The sequence below is a fragment of the Oncorhynchus nerka genome, linkage group LG6 (genome assembly GCF_034236695.1).
Source record: "Oncorhynchus nerka isolate Pitt River linkage group LG6, Oner_Uvic_2.0, whole genome shotgun sequence".
Taxonomy (NCBI): Eukaryota; Metazoa; Chordata; class Actinopteri; order Salmoniformes; family Salmonidae; genus Oncorhynchus; species Oncorhynchus nerka.
The window spans coordinates 47,047,876-47,075,699 of record NC_088401.1 but is presented as its reverse complement, the minus strand read 5'-3'; the positions used below and the strand labels follow the sequence as shown (position 1 = coordinate 47,075,699).

Sequence of the window (27,824 nt, the reverse complement as noted above, 5' to 3'; positions counted from 1 at the left end):
TTGGGTGACAGTGCTTCAGTGTCTCGAGCACATCAGGGATCGACCCAGTCCACAGCGCCATCTGTAGCTGGGAACACTGCTACAGAGGCACCCCCGGTGGTGAAGGAAGCAACACGGGAGCTTTTAGCAAGAGTGGCTATCGCCCTGGAAGAAGCACCATCTGAGCGGCTCCTTATCCCCATCTGCCCTCAGCCTCCCTGACAAGGAGATCATTGGCAAGGTGCCTCGCCTCAAACCAAGAGTAAGTGATGAACGGCTGCAAAACGCGGCTACGATGCTGCAATCATACCTTGCCCTGCTGATCCCTCGCATCCCAGGGGTTCGTGATGAGCTTAAGGAGGTCACAGAGGTGTCAAGGCTACTCCAGACAGACATGGTATGTGCCAACGGCAAGGCTTCGGCTTCATTGATGACTTCACACCGCCATCTTTGGCTGACAGAATCTAAACTGCCACCGCCAGTTCAGAAAACATTCTTGAAGCTCCCCTTAACTCCAGGTTCCACCTTTGGGCCAGGGGCCAACAACATCATCAAGCAGACTACAAAACTGCGTAAAAATAGAGAGACTTTGCAGGAGTTCTTGGTAACTGGGCTCCCTACCACCACCGCCCCTCGGAGGAGCTAAAAGACAGGGCAGGATGTCCAGAGGGCTCCAGCAACTTCTTGGCCACCCTCCTCCCCCACTGAGACAGCAGGGGCAGGGAAATGGGAACCAGCGTTTTACACCACAAGGACAGGAGTCGTGACCACCCTTACAAGCAGCGGCATGCGGCTAAGAAGGACGGGCCCCGGCACCCCTCCTGGGGTGCTGGCGGTCGGCCTCGGCTGTCTCACCCAGGCCCGAAGGGCAAACTGGGAGATTTAGGTGGAGTCTCCCTGGGTACTGGGCACAGTCCTGGGGGTTTACAAACTCCAGTTCTAATGCCGAACGCCCTCCTACAGGGGCATCTGGGTCACCTCGTGGCACGCCGGTTGGAGATAGCCTCGCTTCTGAGCAAGGACACAATCAAGAAGGTAGAGCCACTAGAACGGCTGGGTGCGTTCTACTCCAGGTATTTCATAGTGCCGAAAAAGGACTGCAGCTTTCGGACAATCCTGGACCTGCGCGGCCTCAACAAATGTTTAAAGGAGCTCAAGTTCAAGATGCTTCCGAGACGACCATGGTTCAGCCTCCTGTTGTCCCTCCTCTCTGGGACCCAATGGCAGCTGCTGCTGAGACCCAACCTGCTCTCTCAGGCTCGAGGGACCCTCTGGCATCCAGACACACGCAGCCTTCAGCTTTGGGCTTGGCCCCTGAGAGGCGTAAATTGAGAAAGTCTAGGCATTCAGGACAAAGTGGTTAACAAGTTGCAGAATGCCAGGGCTTCCTCCACTAACGCGTCATATCAAATGCGGTGGGGCATATTCTGTACTTGGTGTGAGGGTCATAATGTTACCCTCGAGTCGTGTGATGTACAAACGGTTTTACACTTTTTACAATCACTGCTAGATGCGGGTCGAGCGTCATCTACTTTCAAAGTGTATTTGGCCAGATGGGCATCCAGCACTTTTGCTAGGTACTATCAAGTCAATGTTGCTGCCGCAAACAGTTCGGGATGGATGTTGGGTATTGCCTCCACTTCGCTGGAGGGGGATAGAGGCACACGGCAACCATGACTGCCCTGAGCTCAGTCCTACGGGATTTTGCTCGTCTGGCCATGCCTAGTTCACCGATTAATATGGTATTGTGATACCAGATTGGAATGTCCAATATAGTGCTACATAACGAAGGTTACATATCTAACCACGGATATGCGAGCTATTGGATCACTCTAATCCTCTTGTCGGTGATCTACGGCGTCTAGAAAAGGACACGAGGAGGGAGTTGTGCGGCGGCAGCTGTTTAAGGGGGCCAGCCACAGCACTACCCAGTACATGTGACTAATCTGAAATGCTTAAACAGAATGTACCCTGCCGAGCGGAAGGATACCATATTGGAGTGATCTAATAGCTCACGTAACTGTAATTACATACGTAACCTTTGTTTTCCTGTAGTCCCGCCCATTAAGTGCTGTCAATCAATATCATCCAACATAGCAGTTACAGACAAATAAGAAATGCTAACAGGGGTACAGGGTCTGTCTGCCCGCCTATCTGCTCTTTCACCGCAGATGAGATCACTACACTGCCTGATACACCAGAACGTGCTTTGCACTTAAATCAGCAGTGAGTTAAAAAACACTATGAACTCAGTTATGGCCAATGTTCCCTCTAAACTGCGGGCGTGTGCGCGGCTCCCCTTGGATTGCCGCACAGAAGAAATATGAGCCTGAGCAGAGAAGTATGACATTAAACTTCATTCAATGTTCCACAGCTTTTCCCTTTAGTTAACACTATGAATGTTTCGCTCTACTGTGGGGAAAAAAAGAGGTTTCTTGCATCAAAATAATAATAATAATAATTCTCAAGAGAGCAGCCTATGAGAGCAGCCTAACCAGGCTGTATCACATCCGGCCGTGATTGGGGTCCCATAGGGCGGCGCGCAATTGGCCCAGCATCGTCCGGGTTTAGCCGGGGTAGGCCGTCATTGTAAATTAGAATTTGTTCTTAACTGACTTACCTAGTTAAACAAAGGTTGTTTTTTTTTATTACAAAAAATGTGAGCTTAGGCAGGAGATATTTGCTTTTCTCCATGATTGCCCCCACAAGAAAGCCAACACATATCTAGCAAATGATTGATGAAGAGTTCGTATCAGATGGGGGGGTTTTCAGTGACATCTTCATTCAATTGAATGGACTTCATTTGGGACTACAGGGGAGGGATAAAACAGTTATTCACATGACTGAAAAAAAACGAATTTATTTCTCTTTATAAAGTAGTTTATTTTCTCCTCTGATTTTAGCCCCCAAAAAACACTACATTTCTCTACACTGCGCAACTATATTCAGTCATCATCAGTACAGATCAATGTCAACATTTTTAGACGAACTGAAAGCTAACTTTGCAATGAGATTTGATGAGTTGAAGTCCCCATTGAGCTGGTGCAGTTTGTTACAGGAACCTGTTCTCTACGGATGCGCTGGGAGAGAGCCTTCTCCACAAAAACTAGTCAACTGAGATATGCTGTGCATAAAAGGTTTCTGTGTGTAAATGAAAACAAAAGATGAAGTTATGTACGTAAAACGAACAGGAAAGTAAAAAAGAATTAATGTGATCCAGGTCAACTGCGTTATAAGTACAAATGCGTTCCATTGTTTAAGCAATTTGATGCACAGAATTAGGCTAATCTTGAAGCACTTAAAATTCACTCTAAATTAATTTTTATTTTATTTAAATAAAAGTGCTTTATAAGATTATAATCCATAATTATAATGCATTGTTTTTATACCAGTTTTAGGAAGAGTAATCCCATGTAGAAAATGTCCCTGTAAATAACCTTCTTCCAATCTGGCCCCCATAATACAATAGTTGAATAGCCTTGCAATAAAAGGCTTTTAGGTTTCCCCAGCAGACCAGAAATGTCAGAGGGGAGTGTGTAATTTCAGAGGTAGTAGAGACCAGAGTGTGTTTACCTGCTCGACAACGTCTGGATGGCAGGTCAGCAACCTGGTACCAGCGGTCCTCCTTGAAGTCATAGCACTCCACACTGCGGATGGCTTTAGGAGCCTGACCACCCACCACTATCATCACCTAACACACACAACAAGAGGGCTCCTATTTAGCTACATGTAACAGTGTGTGTAACAGTGTGTGTATAAATAACAGTGTGTGTGTGTCTGTACGTGTGTGCGTGTATGCGCGCATATGTGTGTTGTCTGACCTTGGGCAGGCTGATAGGCGTGCGTGGGCGTGTACGGTCAGTCTTGATCAGGTGGCGCTGATCAGAGGGCAGGAGGTGGTACTTCATGGCCTCTATCAGGAAGTCCTTGCAGATGTTGTTGTTTTTGATCAAGGCCTCCTCCTCCACTATCTACTCCACGGACACAGCACAGTGAGCACACACAAAGTACAGACAGGAAGACAATAAGAGCCACATGAAACAAGCACAATGTGTACAATATTTTCAAGTTCACCATCTGGAATAAAACATATACACCGGTTTTCACATCTCACAGTATGATTTCTATGCTGGAGAATTTGGGAGCTTGATTCATTATTAATGCTACGTGAAAAAACAAGATGAATGGTGGTGATGAGTGTGACCCACCTGCACCAGGTAATCTCTGGACAGTAGTGGCAAACGAACGTGCTCCATCAGCTTTGGCATGTGCTCCAGACGAGCTTCCTTGTTGTGTTTTATCCATGCAACCATGGCCTCAAACACCTGAGAGAGAGAACACAAGAGTTAATTACATTTACGGGGGAGGACAAGAACTGGATCTAACCGGTGCTGTGACTCCCCTCTATCTGAACACACAGACAGACAGCCATCTGCCATATCTCTCTCTCTCTCTCTCTCTCTAGCTCATCCAACCTGCTCAGTTCCCTGAAGATAGATAGGATCAGAACCGTGATTGAAGAGACAGGAGACAGGGGCAGAGACATTAGAAACAGGGCTGGTGTCATGTTGGTGTGAACGTGTGGGTTGGCTTTGCTTTGTATGCACATTAGCAAGTGGAGCATGAGGCCTGGAGTGGGTTGGTCAGCACTGGCAGCAGCAGCTCTCTCTCCCTCTATGGTAAGTCACTCTGGGACGGGGATCAGGCTGTTTGTGACATGGCTGTCCTCTACTACAGCAGGAGTGAGTCATGAGGAGTCTGTTGTTATGGTGAGTGTCGTCTGAATAAGACCAGGAGGAGAGAGCTTGAGAGCCTGAGCTAATTCATAGCACAGATAGTGGAGTTCCTGGAATGCACTTGTCTTGCATAGTAATTGGAAGTGAAGTACTCTTCATATGATAGGATAGGAGTCTGCAGTGTGTGACTGAACAGAACAGAGGGAAGTTTGGGATGTTCTGGTGGCTGACCTTCTCCTCTGTGGACACGGTGAGTTTGTCACTGGAGATTAGACTGCACACCTGCTGTAGAGACAGGCCCATGAACTCCTCTCCCAGCATCACCTCTGAGAAATGCTGCTCTGTTAAACAAACACAAGCACATGGTTAAGCAACACAACTAGGCTTCTCACAGAATGTTACACCCCTGAGAAATGACAAAGGTCATCAGCATATGGCCAGCAAGCTCCAGCTGTCTACCACGTCTCCACAATGTAAGGTCAAATTTGATATACTCAGTCTTGACAGCTAGCTGGGATACTGGGCTTTAGAAGAAGAATGTCCATGCAAAACAGGACAAGGGTAATATCTTCTAACAGTAGTCTTAATCAAGAACTTCCAAAGGTTTTTTTCTGGATAAAAAATGGGTGTGGTGGTGGGCGTGGCAGGGGGTGTGGCATGGCAATGAGCGTGGTCGGCAGTCGGCAAAGATTTTAGAGCCCCCATTCTTGGCACTGTAGAGAATTTTTTTAAATTCCACAAGTTTCTCCATGCAGCGGAGAATATATTTAGCCGTTTTAAAGCGAATTGCAGTTTTAAAGCGAATTTCCTACAATTCTACACATTTTGCCATGCAGCCGAGAGAAAATGTTGCCATTTTAAAGCTAGTTTCCTGCAATTCTATGCATTTTGCCATGGATAACGCTATGTTCTTCTGCTCAAACAGAATAACAAAATGAATACTGATAAATTAATTGTTTTTTGAATTTTCAGTTCTCCCCGTCTAGCTTTTATTTTGGTGATTGTTGGTTCTCAAAAATTATATTATAAAATATATATATAGGTCCATTATCTGGTTTTAGTCTTTTGAGTCCTCTGAAACCATTTTTCCATCCCGAAAATATATATTTTTAAATTATAATAAAATTACCATTTGGACTTAGTTGACCGGAAAAAAAGCTTAGGCGGCCTGCCCAAGGATTAGATTACAGTGGTAGAAAGTAGCCTATCATAAATGCCAACTTTGTACAGTATAGGGTTACGACGAAACCAGTATCACAATACAATAAAAGAAGTATGGCAAGGAAAGAAAATCTGAAGCGGGAAACAAACATCATTATGTTGTCATCCAGTTACATTTGTTTAGTTTTCAAGCTACAGCACACAATATTTGACATAAAGCAGGTTTTTGAAGATCCAAAGAGTTTGGTCTGCGCCACGGTTAAATTTTTGCCATGGAAAATCGAGTATTGAGATTCTGGTTTTGCCACAACCCTTCTGCAGTTTGCTTTTTAACTGCCTTCTGACCAAGACAGAGGCCAGTTTCTCCATCCCCTCCCATAATTGCCACATGCTCTGCCTGTTGAATCCTAGAAGTGAGGTGGGAGTCCACTCACCAGCATAGGCATGGGACTGGTTGAGGAGCTGTGTGCATGTGTGGAGGTCAGCAAAGGCTCGAATGCCCAGACAGTTGGTGGAGTGCAGCTGGCTCTGCAGGAACTCACAGCACACCTGCCTCACGTCCATCAGCTGCAGGAGACTGGCTGCAGGCAGGAGTACCTACAGAGACACACCTTAGGTCAGAACACAGAGCAGGAGACACTATAGACAAAACAGACGTCTAAGCAACCCACAAAAGGGAGAGAGAAAAGAGAGAGCAGGCCCCATAAAAGACACAATCATCAGGACAACTAATAGAATACACAGTAGCAGGGAACAAATCTCATTGTGCTTGTTTTTCTAATGCCAAGCAAATCTCCATGTTTTTATTTAGAACTCAGAGGATTTTAATATTATTGAACGGTTTGAAGAATATTTTGGAGGCAGACTCATTCCAATTGAATTCCAGTGTTAGAGTTAATACCAAAGTAGAAGCCAACCGAAAAACAGAGGCCAGACTCAGAATGGACAAAGGGCCGGAAACAGCCAAATATTTACTAGGATAAGGGCTTAAACTGGGAAAACCACAAAACAAGGACAGCAGGGATTTACAGGGGAACTCTGCATCCCTGGCTGTTTCTCAGACTTTAACCAGACAACTGGAATAATATGTACTGGTGGTATATGTTGGTCAATTCTAAAGGAGCCATTTGGCTTCTCTGGTTTATTAGCCTCCATCCTGCCAGTCTGTTGGTACTATTGTGTGCTTTAACAGGCAGCCCAGCGCTCCCATTTGCCCACATCCCCACGCAGTGCAAACACATAGAAACTAGGTCACTTAGCTCGGCTCTTCTTTGAAAAGCCCTGTGATTATTCATGTTTTTGCCTGTTGCCCTTAGGTATGAACAGGGAGCTACAGGCTGACTATTATAGTGGGTGTTTTACACAGCTGTGGTCCACACATTCTGAGAGAGCCCACACAGAAAGTACTGTAGCACCACACACACACAATGAAAAATGATCCAGTCTTATGACGAGACTTGGATGCCATTCTAAAACACACACACGTCTAAGCAGGCATGTTGCAAACACAGAGGATTTCCCCTCACTCCATGCACATTTCCTGAGCTAATAATAACAGGAAATACCCTGCCTGCTGAAACACTGGCCTCACCAGCAAGGAAGGAGCAGACTGTCAACGCAGGAGAAAGGGAAAGGCCCGGGTAGGTGGAGACAATTCTATGCCACTTAAACAGCCAGTAAATTGTAAGAGTCCAATGAAGGAATACAAAAGCAACATGAAAGGATCCATGGAATCCAATGCTGTACTCGGTTTAACTTGGTTGAGACACATATGGGGACGCTGTAGCTCACCTGAACGTTGTTCTCTGTTACTTCAATCTCAGCTGTATAGATATAGTCCACCAGCTTCCTAAGTGTCTGGCCATCCACATCCCTGATCTCCACCTGCTGGGCTTTGCTCTCACTCATGTCCCCTGTCCACCACACACATAGTGAGAGAAACCACTTGAGAAGGTTTTATGTGACAAGAGGAAAACAATCATCTCACTGTTGCAATAAAGCGGGCCTCACTTTCACAACATTTTTCACTTGACCCATTACTTTCACAATGATGACAAATGTAATCTATACACACAAATGCATACACTACACTATTTACCTTGAACTATATGAAGTGTAATAATACCTGTGAACATGGCACAGAAGTAGGGGCTGCAGGAGGCTAGCACCAACTTGTGAGCTGGCACCTCTATGTTTCCCGCCACCAACAGAACGTCGCACAGCATTTTCTTACTGTAAACACAAAAGATCCAAAAGGTTGGCTGTTGATGAACGGTGTTTTCAACAATCATCATACTGATGATTTCTTATTAACTGTCAACTGGATGTATAAATGCTCCCGCTGTGTGCCAAGGTCATTGTATTAGGTAATTGCACAGTAGGCTACTCGGTGCCAAGAATAGGCTGTTATGTATAATGTGTAGGCTATTATAATGAGTTATATTATCTGGGTTAAATTATCAACACATTACAATACTTATTTTCAATGATGGAAAAAGGGGATACTATGGAACTAGATCATTTCAGCAAGCCATGACACCCACCATCTCAAATTGTTCTGAAATCGATTATGTACTTAGAAACAGACCCCACGCCAATCCGACACCAACAACATCCAGCCGTGATTGGGAGTCCCATAGTGCGGCGCACAATTGGCCCAGCATCGTCCGGGTTTGGCCGGAGTGGGCCACCATTGTAAATAAGAATTTGTTCTTAACTGACATGCCTAGTTAAAAAAAAGTGGGGGTTCTGTGGGTGGGTTTTAACAATGTCTTTGGATTACTTGTGTCTTACTCACTAACCAGGTTTCCATCCAACCTTTTTATGCAAGTAAAGTATGTGTCAGATCAAAAATGTCATGACAAGCCTGATGGAAACATAAAATGTTTTGGTAAACTTCCCAAATGTTGACAAAACAAAATAAGCTAGAGAAGGTGGGAAATGTAGGTGGAAGTGCTTTTATGAGCAAATATAGATATAATAACCATCATATCAAAGTACACTCGTAGTCACGCAATGACATGTTGTCTGGTCCTCCCACTATGACTCGTTGGGAAGGAAAGCATGCAGTTTCTTAGGCTTCAGGCTACAGAAATAAATTGTGATTTTTAGAGCTCGCAAGAAAAGCTTTTCACTGTACTTTTGCATGTGACATTAAAACTTGAAGATGAAATAAGTTATAATGAACTTCACAGGGTGGTGAAAGTGCAAGGTGATGAGCTTGATGCTCCTTTCCAATAAGTATTGAGGGTCTTTCTCTGGTTTCTCTGATCATCGATGCTTGGCTGCCATTTGACAAATAAAAATTCTCGCTCTTTTGTCCATAATAATGTCATCGTGTAGGCTATAGGTGTGCTCTAGCCAACAGCGCTATCCGCTCACACGGTATCAAATCTAATTGTATTCAACATTCTGGCTTGAAGAGGATTAGAGAGGTCCATTTCCAGACTTTAGTGTATTGAAGAAATTTACTCATCTGTGTCCTGGCAAGGGTGAAACCAACCCACCTCCTTAAGTCATTCATCAGCTGAAAAGCCTTTCTCATATGGGTGTGGTTGAAGGTGTGCATCCCTGCATCCACTGCATCCTCCTCGGAGTCACAGGTTGGCTGCTGGACACTAGATTCTTGACTGGTCAGGGATAAACTGGACATAAATAGACTTACCTAGCTAGGATAGCTCAAAGATCATTAACCTCAGTCATAACCCTAGCGGATTAAACTCCACACCATGGTAAAGGAGTGGAGCAGAGACCTGGCTTTGTGGAATCTAGCTCTGACTACATCGATTCGCCCAAATTCAATACACACACAAACACCACCGTTCAAAAGTTTGGGGTCAATTAGAAATGTCCTTGTTTTTGAAAGAAAAGCACATTTTTTGTCCATTAAAATAACATCAAATTGATCAGAAATACAGTGTAGACATTGTTAATGTTGTAAATGACTATTGTAGCTGTAAACGGCAGATTTTTTTATGGAATATCTACATAGGCGTACAGAGGCCCATTATCAGCAACTATCACTCCTGTGTTCCAATGGCACGTTGCGTTAGCTAATCCAAGTTTATCATTTTAAAAGGCTAATTGATCATTAGAAAACCCTTTTTCAATTATGTTAGCACAGCTGAAAACTGTTGTTCTGATTAAAGAAACAATAAAACTGGCCTTCTTTAGACTAGTTGAGTATCTGGAGCATCGGCATTTGTGGGTTCAATTACAGGCTCAAAATGGCCAGAAACAAAGTACCTTCTTCTGAAACTCGTCAGTCTATTCTTGTTCTGAGAAATTAAGGCTATTTCATGCGAGAAATTTCCAGGAAACTGAAGATCTTGTACAATGCTGTGTACTACTCCCTTCACAGAACAGCACAAACTGGCTCTAACCAGAATAAAAAGAGGAGAGGGAGGCCCCGGTGCACAACTGAGCAAGAGGACAAGTATATTAGTGTCTAGTTTGAGAAACAGACACCTCAAGTCCTCAACTGGCAGCTTCATTCAATTGTACCCGCAAAACACCAGTTTCAACGTCAACAGTGAAGAGGCGACTCCGGGATGCTGGCCATCTAGGCAGAGTTCCTCTGTCTGTGTTCTTTTACCCATCTTAATCTTTTATTTTTATTGGCCAGTCTGAGATATGGCTTTTTCTTTGCAACTCTGCCTAGAAGGCCAGCATCCCAGAGTCAACCTCTTCACTGTCGATGTTGAGACTAGTGTTTTGCGGGTACTATTTAATCAAGCTGCCAGTTGAGGTAAAGGGTGGCTATTTGAAGAATCTCAAATATATTTCTATTTGTATAACACTTTTTTGGTTCCTACATGATCCCGTATGTGTTTATTCATAGTTTTTGATGTATTCACTATTATTCTACAGTGTAGAAAATAGTACAAATAAAGAGAAACCCTTGAATGAATAGGTGTTCTAAAAACTTTTGACCAGTTGTGTGTGTGTGTGTGTGTGTGTGTGTGTGTGTGTGTGTGTGTGTGTGTGTGTGTGTGTGTGTATGTATGTATGTATGTATGTATGTGAAACGGCTACCTATGTTTGTACTCTGTAGTTGTGTTCCTTTCTTTGTTTCCTGAAATCCACACTTTTCAATAAACGTGAATCAAATACACCCACCGACTGTTTGCTCATTGCTGTAAAATGGCAACTCCGCGCAAATTCCAATTAAATCTCAACAAGGAAACAGTCGGTAGTTGTATTTGTTTAAGATTTATTGAAAAAGTAGAGATTTCAGCAAACAAAAAGGCTCACAACTACAGAGCACAAACCTATGTACACGGTAGTCGTTTCATAATTTACATTTTTTTGAAGTCTTGACTTTGGGCGAATCGATGTGGTCGGAGCTAGTCATCAGAAACTTCCTTCACCGTGGAGTTAAGTCAACTGTCGGTCACCCCAGCTTGTACAAAGATAGCATTAACAAAATACAACTGTAATTTCAAAAGATAATGCTGGGTTCTCACTGCTCAATAACTGAGCAAAATATATTTTAAACGACAACTTATAGTGACGTATGCTTCAGTACAGTGGCTAGTTTCTAGGTGGCTAACGCCTGTACTGTGTGCTAACACAGAGAGTACAGTAACGTTACAAGCAGCTGATGTGTTGGTCGTTAGTTACCTAGCTAACAAGGTAGTAATTTGGCAGTTATTATCTTTAGCTATGACTTGGTTACTAGTACCACGATATAATAAGTATGTGTTACCCTTATTGACAAACTAGAAGATAGGTACAGCTGTCCCGGGCTTGCTTTTTGTTCACGCTGTTCGCTTAGCTTGCTAATGTTAGCTAGCTACATCGGCATAAAAATGCGTGCAGTACAGTAGTTCGCTAGCAAGTTAGCCAGCTATTCATGGAAAATGCCAAATCTCTATAAATCAACTGGCAAGTTATATCCGACAACAGCTGTACGGTATTCATCGGAAGACTACACTTACATCATGACAACTTACCCCAACGTTGCACAGTCCATGATATCAGATATGCTGCATGAGTTGTACCGGGGTTGGCTACGGGCCCATGCACAAAATGAATCGTTCAAAGTCCAACAACACTCACTGCATGAGGTGGCTTATCGAATCTACACTTATTCATTAGCTGACAAATAAACCTAGCTAATAAGCAGACATCTTGTCATGGTTACTGCTTTTTCCTTTCTACCCTAAACTATTAACAAAATGTGTTATTTTCTGACTGAGCAAGAAAGACTAGAGAATGTGTTTCCCAGTCACTGCTGCTTCATCCTGCCCCATTTTCAATCGACAAAGCTTTGTTCCACGGAGGAAAATCTTGGTTCTGCTTGCTCCCGCGTTGCTAGGTTACGGCGTGTCAGGACGATGAAGAAGGATCCAATCAAGCAATGGTCGTTGTCGATTACAAACTAGCAAGCCATCAATTAGATGACGTGGTAATATATCAACATAATATAGAATATTGATGTACTAACTAATTACATGTGAGTTAACATTAGGCTATTCAAAATAGTTGTCGCCCAAAGTTTTAGCTAGCAAAAATGTGTGGAAGCTTATTTAGGGCTAGAAGTGTGAGGGTCTATGACAGTGAATTTGAAATGTGAGAATGTAGGCCTAATGTGTTTCACTTTTTTTTTTAGAAAGTCATCGTTGTTTCAAGGTTGCTTAAAACAGCATGCATCCTACATTACAATAAAATTAGCTCACACACAAAACATAGCTTTACATTTGAAAATAATGAAGAATGTAGCTATAGGTTTAAAACAAAATATATTTACTGAATCCACAAACAAATATAACAGTACAGAACAAGCAGTATGTGATTCCACAAACTGGAATACAAAACAAGGATACATATCTTAATGATTCATTGAAAGTTTCAACCTTCCTAACAGGTGGATATTAGGCCAGAGGTCCTTCAAAACACGCACATTTTTCACAGACATTCTTCATCCTGTAATGACAGGACCACTGGAGCTGGATCAGCACAGTCCGGGGTCACACCTGTCAAAATACATTCGAATAGATCACCATTAAAACAATTTCTAAAAGCCATGCAGTATCCAGTTACTTTCCACTGGCAATTTAACATTTTAAACCAGATAGCCATTCACCGTTTATCAGCAAAGAAATGCTGCCCTCCTTAGGCTGAAGACAAAAACATACAGAAGTTCCTTGACTGAAAATAAACACTGAATTAATATAATTGTGTAGGTCATATCCAATTACATGTATGTAAATAGAATGCCTCTAATAAGTAAATGAGTACAAAAAGTAAAATCACCATAGCCGTTCCAGTGCCATAAACAGGGTTTCCCTCCTTATAGGAACTTTCCTCATCTTGATCCAATCAATCCCTTGAGATCCTCATCAACCAGCAGGATTTATGAGGAAGAATGTGCCATCTATCCATTCTGTGGAAGAAAATAACATCTTAGAAATTGTCATCCAGACAGGCAAAAATGTGTTTCTCAGTGAAGTGAAATAGGCCCAGGAATATTTCAATGACGCATGTTTGAACAAGGACCATGTGGTTATAATTACTAATCACAACTCGTCATGGAAGGGGGGTAGAATGCAGGACAAGTGTGTGATGTATTGTGTACAGCCAATCCTTCAAAAATAAATTGAACCAGTCATTTAACCAAAATGAACCTAAGCTACTATGGAAAATACTTTTAGATGCAAGACTAGGCCTAGGGCAAAACTATAGAAGCTGTTAGAACAGGACTAATTGACTTTCCAATGTAAAATGGTTGATAACAAAAGCAGAACACACAGGCAAAACACTGAGTTGGTGAGGGAAGGGATACTTTATGTACGGCAAATAACTGAAGCGTCAAACCTTGCAAATAATACGCGGTTCTCTTTGTTTTGCAAAAAGAAAATCTGGACTAATGTGTCATGAACATAGGAACTCCAAGCTCCTGTCTAAAATGGCTATGGGTTATAATTATCAAACAAAAAAAGGTCCAGAATCACACCCAAGCTTGAATTTTTAGGTTGTTGTATTTACACTGTTAAGATAAGAGCTTGAAGACACCAATTTCCAGAAAGTACAAATATAATGGATTTACTTATTTATCTGGAATTAGTGATGGACTGTTGACCTATTGTTCAGATGCATGCATGTTTGACCAACATGTGAAAACCTGACTGTAGTAGTACAGAGCTTAACCCCTCAATGGGACTCCATGTTAAAGATCAAATATTGATATTATGTAATAATATCTTGTGTATAAAGTATTGTAACAAACCTGATGTCTTATGGAAGCATATCCTATGGACTTTCAGCTGGAATTCTACAGCTCGGAGTACCATGGAGATTCCCATGACGTAGAGGATACAGTTTAGGTATCTCCAGCCTATTTGTTCACTAAGGGTGTTGGAACAGAGCTCAATAATTACTTTTATGAAGAAATAGACATTCTGGAAGTAATACGTATATGTTGAAAGATATACAAAATAGTCTATTCATTACTCTACCAAATCTGATTGATTGAATATAAAATAGTTTGCCTTGAATAGCTATCAAAACAAGAGTGGGTAGAAAATAAGAATAAAGAATACATTCAGTAAAATCTAGGAATTAATTTCAAGGTGCTTAAAAGTACAAACCCTGATTACGTTTTCCGTACCACAGCAGGTTACTTACTGTTGTTTCATACCCTAAGTTATACCTGATTTAATTCAAAGTACCAAATAAGGTCTTTTTTGGACCATTCCTCTTTACAAAACTGTTTCATTTCAGCAATATATTTGGGATGTCTGGAGTGAACTGCTCTCGAGGTCATGCCACAGCATCTCAAAATCGGGTTGAGGTCAGGACTCTGACTGGGCCACTCCAGAAGGTATATTTTCTTCTGTTGAAGCCATTCTGTTGTTGATTTACTTCTGTGTTTTGGGTCATTGTCCTGTTGCATCACCCAACTTCTGTTGAGCTTTAATTGGCGGACAGAAAGCCTATCATTCTCCTGAAAAATGTCTTGATAAACTTGGGAATTCATCTTTCCGTTGATGATGGCAAGCTGTCCAGGCCCTGAGGCAGCAAAGCAGCCACAAACCATGGTGCTCCCTCCACCATACTTTACAATTGGGATTAGGTTTTTATGTTGGTGTGCTGTGCCTTTTTTTCTCCATACATAGTGTTGTGTTCCTTCCAAACAACTCAACTGTAGTTTCAGCTGTCCACAGAACATTTTGCAAGGAGCGCTGTGGAACATCCAGGTGCACTTTTGCTAAAAAAAAATTTGGACAGCAGTGGCTTCTTCTGTGGCGTCCTCCCATGAACACCATTCTTGTTTAGTGTTTTACGTGTCGTAGAGATGTTAGCATGTTCCAGAGATTTCTGTAAGTCTTTAGCTGACACTATAGGATTCTTCTTAACCTCCTTGAGCATTCTGCTCTGTGCTCTTGCAGTCATCTTTGCAGGATGGAACACTCCTAGGGAGAGTAGCAACAGTGCTGAACTTTCTCCATTTATAGACAATTTGTCTTACTGTGGACTGATGAACATCCAAGGCTTTTAGAGATACTTTTGTAACCCTTTCCAGCTTTATGCAAGTCAACAATTCTTAATCTTTGGTGTTTTGTTCGAGACATGGTTCACATTAGGCAATGCTTCTTGTGAATAAACTCAAATTTTGTGAGTTTTTCTATAGGGCAAGGCAGCTCTAACCAACACCTCCAATCTCGTCTCATTGATTGGACTCCAGGTTAGCGGACTCCTGACTCCAATTAGCTTTTGGAGACACTATGTGTGTTTATTGTTGTGACTTAGATGGAGATCAGATCAAATTTGATGAGGATACATTTTTTGCAGAAATCCAGGTAATTCCAAAGGGTTCACATACTTTTTCTTGCCTTGTTACTGAATTCCTTTGTGGTTCTACTGTCAAATAGAACAACTGGAACGCTTAGATAAAATCTGTTATCAGAATTTGAAGTAGTTGAGAAGTGAGACAATGTTCATGGTAACAACTATAGCATAATAACCATACTAATGATACAATTATTTATTAACATGTAAACTAAATGGGAATCACAAATGAAACTAAAACAAATAGCCTACATTTCGGGAACAGCAGCAGTGAACCTAGAATACTTAAAAAGGTATGAACTAGTCCTTACAGCCTAAATACTGCATCGAGACTTTCCTTTGAGACCAAACACTATTGGGCAAATTTGATCATATACTTTGGTATAGTGCCGGGGCAAGTAATAATATATTTTATGGCCAATATAACTTCAGTTGCCTATTAACTAATTAGATGCAGGAAATTACTAAAATCAAGTTCACTGCAATTGACTACATGGCTAGTCAGTCAAACATGGGGTCCCATATTAATAACACGCCAACTTAAATCCAAATATTTAAAACAAAATGCAATTTACTTACAACACATTACCTAAAGAAAAAAATGCACTAACAAGCAAAGAGACTTGGCTATTTAACTTAATTTCAATAACATCTGGGCAAAATACAAAACTGCAGTCCTCTCCACTGCTCAAATCAAGAATGGTCCAAAGGAGTAGTCCTATTACTTGTGGACCATGGACATTTAGACCTAAGTTATTTGAGACATTTTGGAGTGAAGACATCTGCCTTCTAGTGCTCTGTAGTTGCTATGGGCATGAAGACCGCTGTCTAGAAATTTACTGGGCATTCTGAAGGTATTCAGACCCTGTGACTTTTTCCACATTTTGTTACAGCCTTATTCTAAAATTGATTACACTGTTTTGCCCCCCCCCCCCCCCAGTCTACACACACTACCCCATATTGACGAAGCAAAATCGGTTTGACATTTTTGCAACTGTAAAAAAAATACTGAAATATCACATTTACCTAAGTATTCAGACCCTTTACTCAGTACTTTGTTGAAGCACCTTTGGCTGCGATTACAGCCTCAAGTCTTTTGGGGTATGATGCTTCAAGCTTGGCACACCTGTATTTGGGGAGTTTCTCCCATTCTTCCATTCTTCTCTGCAGATCCTCTCAAGCTCGGTCAGGTTGGATGGAGAGCGTCGCTGCACAGCTATTTTCAGGTCCCTTCCAGAGATGTTCGATCAGGTTCAAGTCCGGGCTCTGGCTGGGCAACTCAAGGACATTCAGAGACTTGTCTCGAAGCCACTCTTGTGTCGTCTCGGCTGTGTGATTAGGGTCGTTGACCTGTTGGAAGGTGAACCTTCGCCCCAGTCTGAGGTCCTGAGCTCTCTGGAGTAGGTTTTCATTAAGGATCTCTCTGTACTTTGCTCTGTTCATCTTTCCCTTGATCTTGAATAGTAAGGATTGTGCCAAGTTTCCTTCAAACGTGACACTTGGCATTGAGGCCAGAGTTCAATATTGGTTTCATCAGACCAGAGAATCTTGTTTCTCATGGTCTGAGTCATTTAGATATACTCTAAGCGGGCAGTCATGTGCCTTTTACTGAGGAGTGGCTTCCATCTGGCCAATCTACAGAGGAACTCTGGAGCTCTGTCAGAGTGATCGGGTTCTTGGTCATCTCCCTAACCAAGCTCTTCTCCCCGATTGCTCAGTTTGGCCTGGCGGACAGCTCTAGGAAGATTCTTGATGGTTCCAAACATCCTCCATTTAAGAATGATGGAGGCCTATGTTTTTGGGGACCTTCAATACTGCTGAAATTTGTTGATACCCTTCCCCAGATCGGTGCCTCAACACAATCCTGTCTCGGAGCTCTACGGGCAATTCCTTTGACCTCGTGGCTTAGTTTTTGCTGTGACATGCACTCTCAACTGTGGGACCTTTTATAGACAGGTGTGTGCCTTTCCAAATCATGTCCAATCAATTGAATTTACCACAGGTGGACTCCAATCAAGTTGTAGAAACATCAAGGAGTATCAATGATAACAGGATGCACCTGAGATCAATAACAAAGGGTCTCATAGCAAAGGGCCTGATACTTATGTAAATAAGTTATAAAATTGGCTAAAATTTCTAAAAACCTGTTTTCGCTTTGTCATTATGGCGTATTGTAGGTAGATTGATGACAAAAAATATATATTTTATCCCTTTTAGAATAGGACTAACGTAACAATGTGGAAAAAGTCAAGGGGTCTGAATACTTTCAGATTACACTGTAGTTATGAAGGTAGAGACATCTGCCTCAAAGAGTATCTGTAGTTAGTTGCTAGATGGCCAAAGTAACTCTAGCTACCTATTTAGGCCAGCTTTAAATAGTGACTACTGTAGTAACTTTCCTGTCTGAAACACTTGGGCTCAGTTTTCAGTCACTCTTGTGCCATTATAGAATGTTTGGTCGGAACAATGTTATTAAGAGTTCATTTTTACTAGGCAGTGGTGTAAAGTATTTAAGTAAAAAATACTTTAAAATCACTACAAAAGTAGTTTTGGGGTGTATCTGTACTTTACTATTTATTTAACAACTTTTACTCCACTACATTCCTAAAGAAAATGATGTACTTTTTACTCCTTACATTTTCCCTGACACCCAAAAGTACTTGTTATATTTTGAATGCTTAGCAGGACAGGAAAATGATCAAATTCACACACTTATCAAGAGAAAATCCAAGGTCATCCTTACTGCCTCATCTGACACTCACTAAACACAAATGTTTCATTTGTAAATTATGAGTGTTGAAGTGTGCCCCTGGCTATCCATAATTATTTTTTATTTTTTTTATAAATTAAGAAAACACTGTCTGGTTTGCTTAATAAGGAATTTGAAATGATTTATACTTTTACTTTTAATATAAGTATATTTTAGTGATTGCATTTACTTTTGATTCTTAAGTACATTTAAAACCAAATACTTTTGACTTTTACTCAAGTAGTATTTTACTCTGTGACTTTCACTTGAGTCATTTTCTTTTAAATGCATCTTCACTTTTACTCAAGTATGACAATTGGGTACTTTTTCCAGCAGTTACTAGGGGGATGGGACTGCTTTGAGTGAGATTTGATGCCCCCCCACACTAGTTGCCATAGCCAACAACATATCCATTTTGAGACCTTGCTTCCCTCCCACCACGGGGTTCCAGCAGCCTGCATTTCTTGCTTGGTGAGGGCTTTTTCACCTCAACTTTATGGCCATTAATGGTGTGGAACTAAAGAACAACTGCTTAGTCGGCATAATCATTATCTTTGAAAAACAAAACCCTCTTCTTACCAGTTTGATTATTGCTAATAACCTCGGCCTTCTCGATAGTGCCGAACTGAAAGTACTCGTTCAGAAGTTCATTCTCTGTAGCTTCTTTAACCACCGATAAATGTTTCTTAATGTTTGCCAGGGTCTCCCGCATCTTCACGTGCCACTGTACTTTTCTGTTCAACATTGTTGAAAACCAGGGCATGAGCCCGCGCGGACATTGCAGCGTCTGCCTCCACAACACTAGCAGTTACAAAACCAGACCGCAGTATTTGCAGGTTCTGAATAACTACGCAATCGGTTAGCTCGCCATACTGTTCAAATGGTTTACAAAGGCCATCGTCAGTGGTGTAATCATTTAGTCCACCAACAAAGAGCTTGCAGAGTTGATTTTACGTCTCTAGTATCTTGCTTTGATTATGCTATGTCAACACTGACTTGACGGTGCTTCTCCCGGTGTCTAAAATGTCAGATGTATAGATCACCGAGGGAGACAGATGGTTGGGGTTGACGTAATGAGTACAGGTCTCCTACTGGCAAACTATTGTAAATTGTTTGTATATTTGGCCTATTATAGTACAAAATTATCATTTTGACAGCAAAACGGGTAAATGCTGACATTTTATACATTTCCATAACCACAGACCTAATATTTGTGCACATTGGTAAATTGGAATATTCTAAATTAAAAATCAGGCCTGTCATGTAATTTGAAAAGGACAACCTAGAATTATATGTAATGGTATGGAGTAGTTTTTTTTGGGCTACCTGTGCAGCAAAAAAATTGGGAGTGTTGATCGACTGTAAAGCAGATGTACTGGAGAAAAATCACAATACTCACTGCCATTATCAAAACAAACTAGTGTCAGACATGTGTCTATTGACATGGGATATGTTGTTATCTGCAAAATCCTTGTCCCATTAAAAAAATAAAATCTGATTATAAATCAAGAATCCCCTTCATTGAAAATGTGATTTAAAAAAGCTTACAATATTAGCAAGAAAGCTTTTTGGTATTGGCATACCACAGGAAATGATAGAGGGCCTAAAATAAAAATGCATGCCTGTTGGCCACTTAGCAGTCCCAGATTAGTCCATTCCTGAACAAGAAAGTAACCAGTGATAGTATGTCAGTAGGGTATGCAACTACCTCATGATAGAACTGTGATCCTGAATGATCTGAAGGTTTAACTTGATTCTCTTTTGAAACAAGAGGTCAGAGTGGTTAAAATTGACAATAAGCACTGATTGCTTTCAAACATTAAAAACTTTAATACAGCCAAGAGAGTTAGGCTCAATAGCCAACTAATATTTAAGTAACATTCCACAAAACTGCATTGCTTTGCAAGGTATTGAACAGCACATCTTGGATGGAGAAAAGCATTTGGAGGTAACCATAAAAATAAAAAAAGTATAATAATACAATAACCATAAGTACTTAATACTTTGACACGAAATATTATTATCTTAAAAACACAAGCATACACTAAGACTGCTTTCAAATCCATTAATACCCCTGAGTTTCATGTTGCTAAAGCAATATGTCTTGTTATTAACCTGGCTGGCACTAATGACATACAGTATCATACCAAAGTCTTGGAAGCAGCGACGTTAACTACAATTAAATTTAAAAAATATTGAAAGGGAATCACTACACTACATTCACAAGTCAGAAAGTTGAATTGGTAATAATGTGTCCATCATGTCTTTAGTAGCGCCGCCTAGGGGCAATGGTGTAGTCCGGGTGGAGGGGGAGGGTACATCAGGGTGGGCGAGGGGCACGAGTACTTTAATAAAATAGTAGCAACAAAGAAATGGGCAACTCTGACCCGTGTGTAAATGCAGGTCATTGAATCAGAAAATCAGAACATTTCAAATTATTGGGTCAAATGAAATGTGGCCAACGGTGTCTAATAACCACCATATCCACCCCTGCCATAACCACTGGCGCCTCCACGGGAGTACGGTGCTGCGCTCCTGCCTGAATAATTACCACCTTTCATTGCACCATAGCCGGAGGACTGCTGTCCGTAATCTTCGCCAAAGTCATTATAACCGTTCCCACCATAACTGCTCCCCATTTGATCTCCATAACCTCCTCCGTATCCCCCTTGGTTACCGTAACCACCTCCATTGCCGTAGCCGCCACCGTAGCCGCCATTTCCTCCATAATTACCGCCATAGTTGCCGTAGCCGCCACCTCTTCCGCCGTCGTAGCCATTTTGAGACCCTCTCATTCCTCGCCCGCCTCTTCCTCCCCGACCACCGGCTGACTGCATCTCTTGCTTGGTGAGGGCCTTCTTCACCTCCACTTTGTGCCCATTGATTGTGTGGAACTTCAGCACCACTGCTTTGTCGGCAGAGTCATTATCTTCAAAATAGACAAAGCCAAATCCTCTTTTTTTGAGAGTCTGTTTGTCACTGATTACTTCGGCCTTCTCAATTACCCCGAATTGAGAGAAATAATCATTCAAATGGTCGTCTTCTATGTCGTCTTTCAACCCACCGATAAATATTTTTTTAACTTTGGCGAGTGCCTCTGGCCTACCGGCATCTTCCCGTGCAACTGCCCTTTTTAACTCCACGTTGGTACCATCGACGACATGTGGCCTGGCGGCCATGGCTGCATCGGCCTCCTCCGCGCTTGAGTAGGTTACAAAGCCGAAGCACCGGGACCTTTGTAGCTGCTGGTTCTGAACCACTACGCAGTCGGTTAACTGGCCGTACTGCTCGAAATGTTGCCGAAGTCCATCGTCTGTAGTCTCGACGTTCAATCCACCGACAAACAGCTTACAAAGTTGGTTCGTCATGATTACTAGCCGAGTTGTTATGGAGCAAATACAATTTACCCTGACAAAATCGTATCCCTCTTTGAATGCAGCTGACGCAATGACGTCTGACGTAGGATTGGTAAAATAAATCACCAGTCCTGATTGGTTATTCCACTCAAATCCCACTATTTTATTCAAATAGCAGTTTTTCTAATTTGTCAATTGACTTGTTTGTTGAATCAAAAAGACAGTGCCTATTCCAAACACATTTCTTTAAAAATATATATTTTAAATTCGTCTAGTTAGCTAGCTATGTTCTTGATCCTGCTTTGTAGTATACCCCAACACTTAATTCCAGTGCCCACGCATTGCATTCAATTGTCAGAAAGTGGGCACTCCTGAATAAATGGTGTGCAACACCGATTTCTATATGCAATCTTGCCATACAACCTTGGCGTGGACACACCTCATTCCAGCTATTTCTTTTTTTACATTATAGAATAATGAAGACATCAAAACTTAAGTGACACATGGAATCATGTAACCAAAGTGTTTTTAAAATCTAAATACATTCTAGATTAAGAAACCAACCTTTGCCTTTACAGCTTTGCACACTTGGCATTATCTCAATCAGCTTGAGGTGTCACCTGGAATGCATTTCAAGTAACAGGTGGAATTTATTTCCTTAATGCATTTGAGCCAATCAGTTGTGTTGTGACATGGTAGGGGTGGTATACAGAAAATAGCCATAGTAAGACCAAGTCTGTCTTACGGTAAGGACAACTCATATTAGAAAATTTAAATACGTAAAACGAAGCACTGATGAAACTGGCTCTGAGGACCGCCACGGGAAAGACTGAGTTCTCTGCTGCGGAGGATACGTTCAATTACCAGCTTCAAATTGCAGCCCAAATAAAATGTTTGAGTTCAGACAAGCCTACCTGATCCAATTGCTGCAAAGGAAAAAAGGAATACCATTAAGATGTCCAATTTCCTTGAAAGAGCAACGGACATTAGACCAGTGGAAACCTGTCCTTTGGTCTGTTGAGTCCAAATTTTTGATTCCAACTGCTGTACACGTGGTTTCCGCCATGAAGGTGGTGTGGTGCTTTCCTGGGGATTTTAGAATTCAATTGCTTAAATTGTTTTTCCAACAGGACAATGACCCAACACACCTCCAGACTGTTTAAGGGCCATTTGACCAAGGAGAACAATTGAGTGGTGCATCAGATCACCTGACCTCAAACCAATTGAGTTGGTTTGGGATGAATTGGACTGCAGAGTGAAGGAAGAGCAGTCAAGTGCTCAGCATATGTTCAAGCTTCAAGACTGTTGGGAAAGCATTCATTAAGCTTGTTGAATGCCTGAGTACACAAATGTCAAGGCGGAGGATGGCTACTTTGAAGCTAAAATATAAGTTGAGTCATTGTACACTTGACAAAACGATGAAATCCGTCATATTAACGCCATTATTCTACAACACAGAAAACAGTCTAATTAAATGCTTGAGTATGTCCGAACTTGACTGGTACTGTACATTAGAAAATCAGAACCTGCCCCATTACTGGCCTTACGTATTAGGGCTGAGAATTGTCAGGGACTAGACAATATCACAATAGGTACTGTGAATAGATACTCATTTTATTGCAAACATTACTAAACATGGTCAGCTGCAAAGGGACAATACATGGAAAGAAATGCTCAAAACAAATTGGCTACCTTCTCTAAAATATGGAGAAGCTAACTTGAATTAACAAGTTAAGAGTAACTAATTGTTATTTGCAAACATTTGAGTAAAGAGTGCAAGCCCTAGGCTATAACTGCACAATGTTCTTCAAACCAGGTGTACATTTTCCAATTTAAAACAATGATTTTTTTTTATATTCAATTGTAGCAAGTGATGAATACATAGCATGGCAAGGCCAACGATGCAGTGTCCATTTTTCCATAGTTACACAATCTAACATACACACCCAGTCCTACAAAGGGTAAGAGAACCAAAGAAGGCAATTACACCAAACACCTAGATTGACTTGACACAAGTAGATAGCTGCTGGCCACTGCAACCCGATTTTATATGGGCACATGGTCCTGGTATTCCAAAACACCTGCGGCAGTGGGACAGCTTTAGCTGTGCCCCCCACCACCGGTCTTGATGTAGCCAAGTCGTTGCCAGATTGGTTTCCTGGCAGCCAGGTCACCATGGCTACCTGGCAGAGAGGGGAAGAGTAAAGAATGAGACACTCCAGTTAAACCATCATGCCATGACAGGAGGTATGCCTAACGTGCCAGTTTATAGGATCATTCATGTAGAATGCGCACTTAATCGCTTCAGCCTCATTTTAGATGTAGGACCAAATGCGTGCAGTAAACACTTAAACTAAGATGCATAGGGCAAAATAAGAGCGACTATGGACAGATGCAAGAACTATAAATAAGTGACATTGAGTACATTTCAGTACCATATCTGAATACTTGACCAACACAGTAAAGACAGGTTGATTTACATACCTAGTTTGCTGGATGTGATCCTAAAGAGATATTTCAGAATCCTATGACAATCGACCCCAGGTATTGCACGGGGTTCCTGTATAAAGTCAAACTGATACTGCTATTTTGGCGTACTTGGATAACAGTATGAACACCTAAATGTAGGAATCAAAGAAAATGAGCCCCCAGGTGCACAATATTCAAACGCCTGGTAACATGGAACAATGTTATTGCAAACCTACAACGCCTTCATGCATTGGCCATGGGCAAACTGCGATCCTTCACCCAGGAAGTGTAATGGAAGAAATGCCATGAAGCTACTAAAGGTCAAATATCACAATATACCCAATATCAGAAGTGGACTTATGGCATCCTAGTATAATGAATAAAAACTAGCTAAATTTGTTTAACTTTTTATTTAAAATGAACATACATATGCATACCAATGCTTAACAATTGTAGTTTGATGTTCAGACAGATTATACAATATACATGAGATTTACGTAGTAAATTAAAGGAACATTCAGCTCATAACTGAACGCTGTGTGTAGGGAAATTACTGACGTACTTCGTTAATTTACAAAACAGTTTGGCAAGAAAATTAAACGTTTAAACTGGATCCGGCCCACCAAATACGCGTACCCAACAACCTATAGGCTAGTGGACAGAATACACATTTACATAGTCAGCTAATAAATCCAATTATATATCACATGCGTCCCAATCCTCTAGACTAGATCCATGGGAATTTCCTTACTACTTGATAAAATGTAGATAAGAGAAAGTATAGTATCAAAACAAAATGTAAAACTAACCTAAACACGAATGTACGCATACGTAAAATAAAAAGCAGGTCAACTAACGACAGCTACACGCCCTCATTTTGGAACATAAATGATAAATGAATTTAGCAATCGAACGTGTCCTATAGCAAGAGCTGGACGTGCAAATCAGGTTCTGGGAAGTGATCTTCCTACCTGTTTGGTTTTGAGGTCTTCTTAAATGATTTGGTCTCAGTGTCCGCATTTTGCCAAATGCCCGTGGACTGAATTTTGAGTACGGCTTGATGATCAGACGGGTATGTGTGGAGATGTATTTTCAAATAGTCTGTCGTAGCCACCGGTTTAGTAGCCGCCATACGCCCCTCTGCTGTAGCCACCTGCACCGCCTCGGGGGCGTAGGGAGCAGGGCTCCTACCAGCGTAGTTGGTGGCGCCTTTCATGGGCCCATAACCGGAGGACTGCTGGCTGTACCCACTGCCAAAGTCACTGTAGCCATTGCCGCCACCATAACCTCCCATCTGGTCGCCGTAGCCACCTCCGTAGCTTGCGCCTCCCCCATAGGCCCCGCCGTAGCCTCCACTTCCGTAGCCACCGCCATAGCCACCAGCACTGCCCCCGTAGCCCCCACCGAAACCACCCCCGTAGCTGTCGTAACCACCTCTGCCGCCTCCGAAGCCATTTTGTCCTCCTCTCATGCCTCTTCCTCCCCTTCCGCCACGGCCTGTAGCCTGCATCTCCTGCTTTGTGAGGGCTTTCTTCACCTCCACCTTGTGCCCATTGATGTTGTGGAACTTAAGTACCACTGCCTTATCGGCCGAATCGTTATCTGTGAAGTGAACAAAACCAAACCCTCTTTTCTTTAAGGTTTCCTTCTCTGCGATAACTTCGGCCTTCTCGATCTCGCCGAACTGGGAAAAATACTCATTCAGATGTTCGTCTTCGATGTCGTCTTTCAGTCCCCCGATGAATATTTTCTTGACCTTGGCGAGTGCCTCGGGTTTACCGGCATCTTCACGAGCGACCGCTCTTTTCAACTCCACGTTGGTGCCATCAACGACATGTGGCCTTGCCGCCATTGCTGCATCTGCCTCCTCAGCGCTCGAGTAGGTTACAAAGCCAAAACAGCGGGACCTCTGTAGCTGCTTATTCACAACCACAACGCAGTCGGTCAGTTGACCGTACTGCTCAAAATGCTTGCGGAGCCCATCATCGTCGGTATCTACGTTCAATCCACCAACAAAAAGTTTGCAAAGTTGAGAGGAGTTATCCATTTTCGACAGGAACGACAGCGTTGCTCTACAGAAACAAAAAAAAGCACAGGCAATGCTTAGAGGTGGAGTCAAGAAATAGAATCCAGGCCTTTTTATACAGACGTTATAGTGACGTCATACTACAGCAACACCGTTACGCCCCCTTACATTGGTTTTGTTCAGGAGGGTTAGTATGTAGTAAACGCTGCGCAGAGATTATGTGATCTGTAGATTACGTCAACCGCCAAAATACTAGCGCCAAAGTAATTCATATGCATGACAGATTATCGTATTTCCCGCAGCCCCTTAGTCCCCAATTGACCCTCGTGAATAAACAGATGCTCTTTTGTTCTTGTGTGGGTTGGAAAGTCGTTTTGAAAATTAAGTGTATATTTATGTTGTAGTTAGTATCCTTTTTTTAATGTGTGACTAACTTCGTTCACTTTATTGTGATTTTGCGAATTTATACCAAACCATTCAATTGAATCAAATTACGTTTTATTTGTCACATTCGCCAAATACAGCAGGTGTAGACCTTACAGTGAAGTGCTTACTTACAAGCCCTTATTAACCAACAATGATTTGTTGATAAGTAAAAAAAAATAATAATAATATTTAAGTAACAAATAATTAAACAGCAGCAGTAAAATAACAAGCAAGGCTATATACAGGGGTCACCGGTTAGTCTATGTAATTGAGGTAATATGTACATGTAGGTAGAGTTAAAGTGACTATGCATAGATTATAAACAAAGAGTAGCAGCAGCGTAAAACAGGGGCCTGGGTAGCCCTTTGATTAGCTGTCCAGCCACCCTAGTCATAGGCCTCTTGGACCTAGACTTGGTGCTCCGGTACCACTTGCCGTGCGGTAGCAGAGAGAAAAGTCTATGACTAGGGTGGCTGGAGTCTTTGACAATTTTTAGGGCCATTCCCCTCCATGTTTCTATCCCTTAAAATTGCCTGTATTAATTGCATCATAAAATTATACCCCAAGCCAGTTTCCAACAAGCTGAATGGAGGGGTTGGTTGTTTAGCAACAAAACTGATGCGTGCACAACTATGGGGCAAAACAGACATGGATGGCTTACATTGTTGACAATGTAAACTATATTTTGTCTCCAATGTTTATTGAAAACAGAAATAAATGTGCACAATGAGCACTTGTTGTCTCTCAAATACATCAGTAATGTTGTTGGTTAGCTAGCTAGTGATTTTTGCCATATTAGCATAGACGACATCAGTCAAAACATCTACATAATCTAAAACTGCAATGATGCAGTTCCTGATGTAAATTGAAAGACTGATGTATTTGCACAACAACAAAGGTATCGTCTGTGATCAGCGCCTCAGACAATGGCATGGTATCACCCTATGCTACTGCTCATTTGTGTTTGAATGGGGTAGGACCCCACTCTCTGGAGATGTGAAAATGTCTTTACCCGGGCAATCAAGACTTGTAGTGCCACCAGTGTTCAAACTATTATTTTCAGTGATCACAGGTATGCAGCCTTCATCATGTACATTGTCGTCTTGAGGTTTATTGAATGTCCCTGCTGG

General features: G+C 41.9%; 2 protein-coding genes and 2 pseudogenes across 4 annotated transcripts in view; all 4 read right to left on the bottom strand.

The window, feature by feature from the left end:
• The window catches only part of LOC115130497 (kelch-like protein 3), a 32,015-nt gene extending 19,795 nt beyond the window's left edge, over positions 1 to 12,220 (bottom strand). The window contains exons 1-9 of one of the 3 annotated variants that reach the window (XM_029661695.2): positions 11,831 to 12,220; positions 9,383 to 9,505; positions 8,002 to 8,108; positions 7,668 to 7,789; positions 6,311 to 6,473; positions 4,947 to 5,056; positions 4,188 to 4,304; positions 3,801 to 3,950; positions 3,553 to 3,670 (exon numbers count right to left, since the gene is read on the bottom strand). In XM_029661695.2, the coding sequence (XP_029517555.1) occupies positions 3,553 to 3,670; positions 3,801 to 3,950; positions 4,188 to 4,304; positions 4,947 to 5,056; positions 6,311 to 6,473; positions 7,668 to 7,789; positions 8,002 to 8,108; positions 9,383 to 9,505; positions 11,831 to 11,850 (1,030 nt within the window). In that variant the 5' untranslated portion in view covers positions 11,851 to 12,220. The other 2 variants (XM_029661696.2, XM_065019591.1) reach the window with 2 other exon arrangements.
• Positions 12,221 to 12,602: 382 nt separating this feature from the next.
• LOC115131132 (heterogeneous nuclear ribonucleoprotein A0-like) lies at positions 12,603 to 19,364 on the bottom strand (annotated as a pseudogene).
• Positions 19,365 to 20,223: 859 nt separating this feature from the next.
• On the bottom strand, positions 20,224 to 21,872 carry LOC115130496 (heterogeneous nuclear ribonucleoprotein A0-like). Its single transcript, XM_029661694.2, has one exon. It carries the CDS (start codon positions 21,783 to 21,785, stop codon positions 20,886 to 20,888), a length of 900 nt encoding a protein of 299 aa, XP_029517554.2. The 5' UTR covers positions 21,786 to 21,872; the 3' UTR covers positions 20,224 to 20,885.
• Positions 21,873 to 25,271: 3,399 nt separating this feature from the next.
• Positions 25,272 to 26,362, bottom strand: LOC115130495 (heterogeneous nuclear ribonucleoprotein A0-like; annotated as a pseudogene).
• Positions 26,363 to 27,824: the final 1,462 nt, after the last annotated feature.